Source organism: Peromyscus californicus, unplaced genomic scaffold (genome assembly GCF_007827085.1).
Source record: "Peromyscus californicus insignis strain IS unplaced genomic scaffold, ASM782708v3 Scaffold_23__1_contigs__length_62951481, whole genome shotgun sequence".
In the NCBI taxonomy this organism is placed as follows: Eukaryota; Metazoa; Chordata; class Mammalia; order Rodentia; family Cricetidae; genus Peromyscus; species Peromyscus californicus.
In genome coordinates, this window is record NW_026294534.1 from 38,322,274 (window position 1) to 38,332,108 (window position 9,835).

The window sequence follows — 9,835 nt, forward strand, 5'->3', positions numbered from 1 at the left end:
TTTACAACATGGCTGCCCTGAGGCAGCAGCATTCTTGCTAGAAGTCTAGAAAGAGAATGACAACAGGGAAAGGGTGGGGACTCCTTTTGTGCTGTGGGAACAATAAGCCATGGTCCTCAGCTGAGGTGCCCAGGGCAGCAACAGCCTTCAGAAAGGAGCCGCTGGCCCAGGGGTGGCGGCCCACACTTGTAATCCGAGCACTTGGGAGCTCGAGGCAGGAGGATGACTAATTGGAAGTCAGGCTGGGCTACAGTGAGAGAGCTCCTCTGAAAATATTTTCTCAGAAAAAGAAAGAAAGAAGAAAAAGATAAAACAGGGCCTCACCCTCCCGATCTCTCTCCTCAGCCTCAGCCTCAGCCTCAGCCTCCTGACCAGTTTAAAGATGAAGCATTAGAACCTTACGAATTAGATTGTATCGTGTTAAAAACTGCAGGACAAAATGAGATTAAGTGTTTGTTGTATGGTAAGTAGTAAAACTAAAAGGAAACACCTTAAACATGAGAACTAGATGGCTAGTGAGATGGCTGTTTAGTGGATAAAGGCGCTGGTTGCCAAGCTCAGTCTGAATTCGATCCCCAGAACCCCACGGTGGAAGAGGAGAGAAGCAACTCCTGCAAATTTTCCTAATTTCCACCTGGACACTTGGCATGTGCACAACCACCCCCCCCAACACACACACATACACACACACACACACACACACACACACACACACACGTAAATATGTAATTTAAAAGATAAGAATCCTATAAGGAACAAAATATGAAAACATTTTGTGTTCTGTTGTGTTCTTGGGTCAGGATGGGGAATGGGGTGGGGTGGGGAACGGGGTGAGAGTGGGGATGTATCCACATATGCGAGCTAGTCCATACTCAGAATTAGTGCTGAATTTCGTTCCGCCACCCGCACATGAGCTGTTCTCCACAGATGGGGCCTCTTTCTAAGCCGGCCCTACTCCGTAAGAACAAACCATGTTCAGCTCCAGCGCCAAGATCGGGAAGCCCAATGGCGAGAAGCCGGACGAGTTCGAGTCTGGCATCTCCCAGACGCTGCTCGAGCTGGACATAAACTCAGAACTCAAGGTGCAGCTGCGGGAACTCAACATCATCTCGGCCAAGGAAATCAAAGTTGGTGGCGTTTGGAAAGCCATTATCATAATTTTGGTACCAGTTCCTCAGCTGAAATTTTTCCAGAAAATCCAAGTCCGGATGGTTCATGAATTGGAGAAAAAGTTTAGTGGGAAGCACATGGTCCTCATTGCTCAGAGGAGGGTTCTGCCCCAGCCAACTCGGAAAAGCCGAAGGAAAAATAAACAAAAGCGTCCCGGAAGCCACACCCTCACTGCAGTGTGTGACGCCACACCCTCACTGCAGTGTGTGACGCCACACCCTCACTGCAGTGTGTGACGTCGCACCCTCACTGCAGTGGGCAAAGCCACATCCTCACTGCCAGTGCGTGAAGCCACACCCTCACTGCAGTGCGTGAAGCCGCCCTCGAGGACTTGGTCTTCCCAAGGGACATTGTGGGGAAGAGGATCCGTGAGAAACTGGATGACTGCCACCTCCCGACGGTTCACTTAGACGAAGCCCAGCAGAACGACGTGGAGCACCCGGTCGAAACCTTTTCTGGTGTGTGTAAGAAGCTCACAGGGAAAGGTGTTAATTTTGAATTCCCAGAGTTTCAGTTGTAAAGAAAATGACTGAATAAAGTGTCATTCATAATAAAAAAGAATTACTGCTAAATTTCATTTCCCTCAAAAGGTCTCTTGTGAGGCACAACCAACAGTTATTTAAACAACCTATCTGTTCACCATCGTGTGCTGGCCTCACCCATAGCAAGCAAGTCGCTAGGAAGCCATCACCTGAATTCAATGCACTGAACGTGTTTCTTGCAAATGCACGGAACGCTATAAAGTATTTCAAAGTAAATATCCATATAAAACAGAAGTTATAAGACTCCAAAGAGACTTTTAGCCTCATAACTAAACAATAAAGTCTCATAGCAAATGTTCCTGAGGAAGATAAGGGCTCACTAAACCCTTCTGGTACAACACAGTCTTGGGTTCAGCTCACTGAACCAGAGAGATAGGACACTTCCAGCTGTGGAATCTTCACTGAGCCGGTCCCAGGATGGAGAGAAGCTTTGAAGCGGAGCAACTGGGGTACTCTTTCCAAGTACCTCTGCAGGATATCATGTGTACATCTGAGCATCTGTATGTTGTGCAATACTGTTCCTAGGGAGACGCGAACAAATACTGGCTCAAACCAGATTAGAAGCCGAAGACAAAGTACAGATACCAACAACATCCAACTCAAGGAACCAAAGAGTTTTATTGGGGCTACTTATAGAAATAAAGATGAGGGGTGACTTACAGCCGCAGAAATGACTGAAAGACTGATGCATCCCCATAGCCCACCCCAGCATGGGTGACAGACAGCTCATGAGAGCTAGACACCCGGAGCCCACACTGCACAACCTGCAGGCAGCCCAGCAGGGTGGAGGGTGTCCTATCCAGGTGGCTCAGCTGGCCGCAGCCTCTTCCAGACCATTTGGTAGGTCTCCCATCTAAGCAGCTCAGCTAGTCTGAGCGTGTCCCTCAACCGTCCTTATGGTTTATAGATGCTTGGGACGGGAAGAGACTCGTGTGTAGATCACTACGGTTCCTGCAGGATGGAATGTCTCATCTCCTCTTGGAAAACCCGGATGCTTTATCTGCCTTTTAACACACAGCTTCTCAACAAGCTTGCTTCCAAGATGAAGGTTTATCCGGGAAGAAGCTATACAAAAGGAGGCAGAAGCAGGTGGATCTCTGTGAGTTCGAGGCCAGCCTGGTCTACAAAGCAAGTTCCAGGAAAGGCGCAAAGCTACACAGAGAAACCCTGTCTTTAAAAAAAAAAAAAATGGGGTTGGGGATTTAGCTCAGTGGTAGAGCGCTTACCTAGCAAGCACAAGGCCCTGGGTTCTATCCTCAGCTCTGGGGGGGGGGGGGGGGGGGAGAAGACAAAATAACAGATGTCTATGTATGCATGCACATACTTGTACCCACACATGTACATGAGTACACGTGTATTCCTTTCCAGACCTTTCCCATCTTCTTTTCTGTATTGGAAATTTGACAATCCTGTGTTGGGCTAATCAGTATTCTGCTCTTTTTTGGGGACACGGAACAAAGGACAGAGGAGACGTCTTCAGAAATCGAATGTTCTGGAACTTCAGGTTCAACTGGAAAGAGAGGGCTCCAATGAAGATCTGGAGCAGAAGGAAATACCCCCTAGGAGGGGTCTTTCCATCAAATGGAAGGGATGAAGGCGGTCACACCCCACTCAACCACAGTTCACCTATCCAGCAAGTGTGGATATAGGGATCAGAAAAACAGAAAAAGGGTCTGTTAATGGGGCTGAAATTAGGATATTAGTAAAATGCTCTAAGAGAGACCAGGACAGAAAAACAGGTAGGCATTTATTGTTCATTGTTTTATTACTCTTTACTCTTTTGGAAGGCCCGCCACCCAGCTCCCAAATAAATCACACGTGGAGGCTTATTTTTAATTATAAATGCCCGGCCTTAGCTTGGCTTGTTTCTAGCCAGCTTTTCTTAACTTAAAATTATCCCATCTACCTTTTGCTTCTGGGCTTTTTCCTTTTCTTACTTCTGTAAATTTTGCTTTCACTCTTACTCTGGCTGTGTAGCTGGGTGGCTGGCCCCTAATGTTTTCCCCCTTCTCTTCCAATCCTCCCAGATCTCTCCTCCTATATATTCTCTCTGCCTGCCAGCCCCACCTATCCCTTCTCCTGCCTTGCTACTGGCCATTCAGCTCTTTATTAGACCATCAGGTATTTTAGACAGGCACAGTAACACAGCTTCACAGAGTTAAACAAATGCAACATAAACAAAAGAAACACACCTTAGTATATTCTACAACAGACATTCGTGGAGACCAGGTCAAGATCATGGCCTCCAGAGAAGTTGGTGAGGAAGGACCCTTCCCTAGAACGTCAGAGGGAGTGTGTCCCAGCACAAAAACTTGACTTCAGCTTTCTAGCCTCCAGAACCGTGGCTAACTGATCTTCTTTGTTTACAGCTTCCCCGGTTTGTGGTCCTTAGCTTTGACATGGAAACCAATACAAGGACTTGTTCTGCCTCTTTCATTCAATTAATGCAGGCAGTTGCTTTCAGAATAGGCTTTGCTTGCTGAATGATTACCGTGTGTTAAACACCCTTCTTCCTGGGTCAACTCACTTAATCCTTATGATGACCCTCTATAGTGGGTATTGTTATTAGAGTGTGTTTTGAAGCTCTTTTGGAACAGGTGGAGGGAAAAAATGAGGCAGAAAAAGAAAAATGTTCAGGTCCACTCAGCAAGTGAGTGTTGGGATAAGAAATGGGACCCAGCAAACTGGCTCCAGAATCACACTGTTTCCTGTGGGGCACACTGGAGCCTAAAGAAGAAATCTTCTCAGACTGTGTCCATAGAGCCAATGATCCCGATGATTTGCTTCTCTGCCTTGTGGATTCTTCAGGTCAGAGGTCAGCACACTAAGAACATCATGAACTGTGTGACCCCTTGGTGATTCTCTACACTGTAATGCTTGTCTTTCATTCACTGGCCACACAAGACTCTCGTTCACTGGCACTTTTAAATAACTATTTCCTGCAGCGTTCTTCCTGGTTCGGGTATTTTAAAAGTTGCGTTTGGGGGCTGAAAGGTGGCTCAGTGGTTCAGAGCATACTGTTCTTGCAGAAGTTCGGTTCCCACCGACGTTGACCAGTTCATGACATGTCACTGTACTTCCACCTCCAGGGGATCCAACACTCTGGGCATCCATACCCACCTGCACTCACATGCACCTAACCCCACACACAGTTGCAAGCATAGACACATAAAGAAAAAGTAAAATAAGTCTTCAAAGCAAATCAGTAAGTTTTTTTAAATGCAGACTATCTTTCATGTCACATCTCACACACAAGAACATGGGTAAAGGCATGTGCATCTAAGTTCGGAGCTTCATGATACAGGAAGCAAAAACTGACAGAACTGCTGAGAGACTTGGGGAATCCGTAGCTGTACTTGGAGTTTTTACACTCCAATTTCAGCCATCAGGAGAAGTACAAGACAGGCAGGAAGATTCCAGGAAGGATTTCAGAGAATTGGAATGGTATCATCAATCAACTGGGTCTAGATGACAAGTCTGGAACACTGTACCCAGTGACAAAATATGTAATCTTTTCAAATAAGTAGAAAGAGTAGGAAACATTTGTCAAGGCAGACTAATCCTGTATCATTACCTAAGCCTTCATAGCTCAAAGGAACACACAAAGCATGTTCCTGGGCCATAACAGAATTAAGCTAAAAAAGAAATATAGGCTGTGTATTCTAAATGCTTGAGATCAAAAGTGTTTCAAATTTCATTTTTTTTCAATTTGGAGTGTTTGCTTTTGCATAATGAAATCTTTTTGGTATAGGGCCCAAGTCTATACATGGTATCACTCATGTTACATTTATATATAAACACAGCCTGAAACCAGTGTTATATAGTATATTAATAATGTTATGTGTTAAATAGTTTTATGGTGTAGAATTTTTCATTTGTGGCTTTGTGTCAGTGTTCAAAAAATTCAAAAATTGGAGACATTTGGGATCTCAGGTGTTTTGATTACAAAGACTTAACCTTCAATAGAAAGATAGATGGGAAATCCCCAGATGGCTAGAAATTAAACATTGCACTAACCTCTCCGTGATAACCATGTCAGGGAGATGCTATTATCCTCCTCATTTTACAAGTCAGAAAGTGAGACAGGGAGAAAGTAAAGAAGTTCAGGCAACCAAGAGCTTAGTCATGAGCTGACCTCAGAGACTTGCTCCGGCCTGAACTCTACTACACACTGTGAAGCTTGAATCATCCAGACCCACGCGTCTCAGTTACATTTTCTATTGTTGTGATAAAACACCATGGCCAAGCCAGCTTACAAAAGAAAGCATTTAATTCTGGAGCCACAGTTCCAGAGGGGTTAGAATCCATGGCCATCATGGCGGAGATTATGGCAGCTTGCAGGCATGCGTGGCGGTAGAGGAGTTGCTGAAGATTCACATCTTGATCCACAACCACAAGACAGAACCAGAGATCATTGAGAATCCCGTGGAATCCTTCTGAAACCTCAAAGTCCAGTCCCAGGGACACACCTCCTCCAAACAAGACCACACCTCCTAATCCTTCCCAAACAGTTGCACCAACTAAAGACCAAATAATCAAACACATGAGCCTATGAGGGCCCTTCTCATTCCATCCACCACACCATGTTTCCACTGATTTAGGTCTCTGAGCTTCGTTTTGGATAATTTAGAACTTTTGCTATTATGTAATTCTAGGTTGACAGATTTTTTTTTTCCTTTTGTATGCACTTCAGAGATTTTTTTCCCCTGTTATTTTCCATCATTGTTCACCTGTATCTAAGGCACCCTTTTTCTTGGTTGTTTTATTTTTTGTTTTGGCACTTTGCCAGTGCTGTGCCTAATAGTATTTTTCTTTGACTTTATCCTGGTTGAGACTTTTTAAGCTTCTTTAAGTGATTCAGTTGAAATAGGTTGGGGGTTTTTATTTCAAATTTGGAAATTTGGAGGTCATAACCCTCTTCGAATTTGCATCCTCTCTCTCTCTCTCTCTCTCTCTCTCTCTCTCTCTCTCTCTCTCTCTCACACACACACACACACACACACACACACACACACACACACACACACACACACACTGTCTTCTGTCTTTCTGAGATTCTCACTGCACATCAACCTGTCAGACATTGGCACAGTCACAGAGATATTTTGTTGTTGTTATTTGACAGAGGGTTGCATGGAGCCCAGTCTGGCCTTGAACTCACCACATAGCTGATGATGATGACCTTAAACTCTTGGTCTTCCAGCCTCTACTTCCCAAGTACCAGGATTACAGAAATTCGCTACCACACCCAACCAAGCTCTGTTCATTTTTTTTAATCTTTTTTTCTCTGTCTGTGCTTCAGTCTGATTTCTCTCCATTTGTCTTTAGTTTCACGTGTCTTTCTCCGCTCAAACCACCTTACCTATTTTTAATTTTCTGATAGCTATCAATCCCATGGTATCTATTTTTAAGCTCTCATGGAAGAACTGAAATTGAGTTTCTGAACATTTCCATGCCCTTTTTAGCTGAAAATTTTTTACAGAGACCCAGGTAGATAGATACACAAATCAAACATTTACTGATAATAAATCATACAAAAATTCATTTTAATGCAATTCTCATATATGTAAAACTTTACCACTTGTTCATCAATTATTTATAGCCAGGCATGGTTTTGCACACCTTTAATCTCAGCACTGAGGAGACAGAGGCATATGGATCTCTATGAGTTTGAGGCTAGCCTGGTCTACATGGTGAGTTCCAGGACAGCCAGAGCTACATTATAGAGAGATTCTGTCTCAAAAAAAAAAGAAAAGAAAAAAGAAAAAGGTTATTTATATTTAAAATATTTATTTTATTTGTGTGAGATTTATTTGTGTGTGTGTGTGTGTGTATGTGTGTGTGTGTGTGTGTGTGTGTGTATACATGTATGTGTATGCAGGTGCCCATGGAAGCCAGAAGGGGCCACTGGAGTTACAAATGGTTCTGAGTCCCTTGATGTAGGTACTGGGAGCTTTGACTTTTCTATGACATTCCATCAGTCATTGGCTTGAGCGCTACTAGAGTCGGAGCCAGGGACTGACAGGGACTAATTCTTCCCTGTTCGTCGTCTGTGGTACTAACTTTCTTGGAAAAAGCGTGGAGTCAAAGACCTCATGCAGTTTGAATCCCTGTGGGGCACACAACAACGAAGAGGCAGGACATGGGTGGAGTGCTCTCGTCAGGCGACACTCATTCACGCTGAGAATAAGTATGAATTAGGATACACACCTATGATACAATGCCAGGTTCACATAAATATTAGCCTTTAGTATAGATGAATCCCAGATCTGGAGTCATCCAACTTGGGTTTACTTAGAACCCCTTCTGGTGATCTTGGGGCCCTGAAAAATTTACTGAATTTTCCTGAGCCTCAGTTCCCTCATTTATGACAGGTGTAAGACTGACAAGAATATAAACAAGATCGTGCTGGGCACAAGCCAGGCAGAAATCGACTTTGCATCCCTTCTTCTGGCTTTAAGCCAAAGCAGTAAATTATGGAATTTCAAACATCAGTGAACCGGGAGGAATCTCTGTGGCCATCAGAGGAAAGGGAAAGACAACTTTCTGGCATCACAGCCTGGAAGGACGCTCTTTGCCCTGCTCCCTGGCTGAGTGCTCAGAAAAGTAAGGTGTGATTGGCAGGAAAGGGGACATGAGAGAGACAGGTCATTTCTGTGCAAAGATAACTAACCAATTCAGCCAAGCATCTGTATATATAATTTATAAAATGCTGAGTGTCTAAATATTGCCTTCAAAGCTGGCCAGTGGTGGCTTTAATCACAGAACTCAGGGGGCAGCAGCAGATGGATCCCTGTGAGTTCGAGGCCAGTCAGGTCTACAGAGCAAGTTCCAAGACAGCCCGGACTGTACAGAGAAACCCTGTCTTGAAAAACAAACAAACAAACCAACAAACAGCAAAAAAAAGAAAAAATATAAACATTGCCTTCAATTTTAACAACTTATTAGTTCAAAGGAAGCAAATTATGTTTTAATTCAGATCTTTAGATCTGAACGAGAAAACAATTCAGAATTTAGCATTTAGCTTTGTCCTTTATCAACTACAAATAGGGAAAGGTTTTTTGTTTTTTTGTTTGTTTGTTTTGTTTTTTTGAGACAGGGTTTCTCTGTGTAGTCCTGACTGTCCTGGAACTCCCTCTGTAGACCAGGCTGTCATTGAACTCAGATCTCTGCCTGCCTCTGCTTGTCAAGTAACATTTGATTCTTGTTGACCTCTGTTTCCTGTTCTACTTCATAAGTGGATCAAGTGAAAGCCACACCAGATACAAATTGTTATTACAGCCCCTGTGGTTGCCTGCACAAGATCCGCCCAAGATCAAGCCATCCCACATCCCAGAGCAGAGAGAAAGATGATCTCTAGACTCCACCCCTTACTGAGGAGCTGTTGGCCATGGATAGTTGCTGGGAGAGGGAGAAACGTTCTTTATTTTGAGGATGTGGCCACTAGTAGATTCTCCAGACTCCAGTAGACGGCCCCACATCCATATACAAATGGTTAGCACTAACTGGACTTATTGGGTTATCAAAAATATGACGTTGAAGGGAGAACATGTTGAAGGGACTATGTGGGAGGAGGGGGCATTGAAGGAGAACTGAGGGCAGATATAATCAATTTCATTGTATACTCATGTGAAACTCTCAAGATCAAGGGGCAATGTTAAATACGAAAATGCTAATATTTCTGGGAACTTTCGATCCTGGCAAGGCTGTTAGAAAACTTTGCAAATATCTCCAGAAATTAAGATTGCAATGTTTACATAATTCTCAATGTTTTCCATTCAAGTAAGAGACAGAGTTTTCTCAGGGACCCCAGGAAAATCACAATTGTCCAAAACTTGTCCAGAATCTTTGTGGGCTAACAGTTGGGTGAAGAACCCTGGGGAAAGAGGAGAGGGGGGAGGAGAGGGAGGGGAGGAGGAGGGCAAGAAGAAGAGGAGAAGGAAGAGGAAGGGGGTGGAATTCTTTACTGCAGAGAGCCATCAAGGTTTCTGTTATTAGCCTCATGTTTCAGGTGAGAAAACAGGAACCCACAGTGTTTAAGGTCAAACAACAGACACATAGAAAAGTCAGGGTTCGCTCATGGGACTGGTCACGAACGGCACTAGTCTCCCGAAGTGCTGATG

At 44.0% G+C, this 9,835-nt stretch overlaps 1 protein-coding gene across 1 annotated transcript; it reads left to right on the plus strand.

Moving 5' to 3' along the window:
• The first annotated feature begins 971 nt into the window (after positions 1–971).
• Positions 972–1,690, plus strand: LOC128119396 (40S ribosomal protein S7-like). Its single transcript, XM_052752795.1, has 2 exons — positions 972–1,348; positions 1,462–1,690. The coding sequence occupies exons 1-2, from the start codon at positions 972–974 to the stop codon at positions 1,688–1,690; spliced, it is 606 nt and encodes a 201-aa protein (XP_052608755.1).
• Positions 1,691–9,835: the final 8,145 nt, after the last annotated feature.

Coding starts and splice junctions, on each gene's coding strand:
- LOC128119396 (XM_052752795.1), top strand. CDS start 972: ATGTTCAGCTCCAGCGCCAAGATCGGGAAGCCCAATGGCGAGAAGCCG. Junction 1,349..1,461: donor AGCCACACCCTCACTGCAGT/GTGTGACGCCAC, acceptor CAGTGCGTGAAG/CCACACCCTCACTGCAGTGC.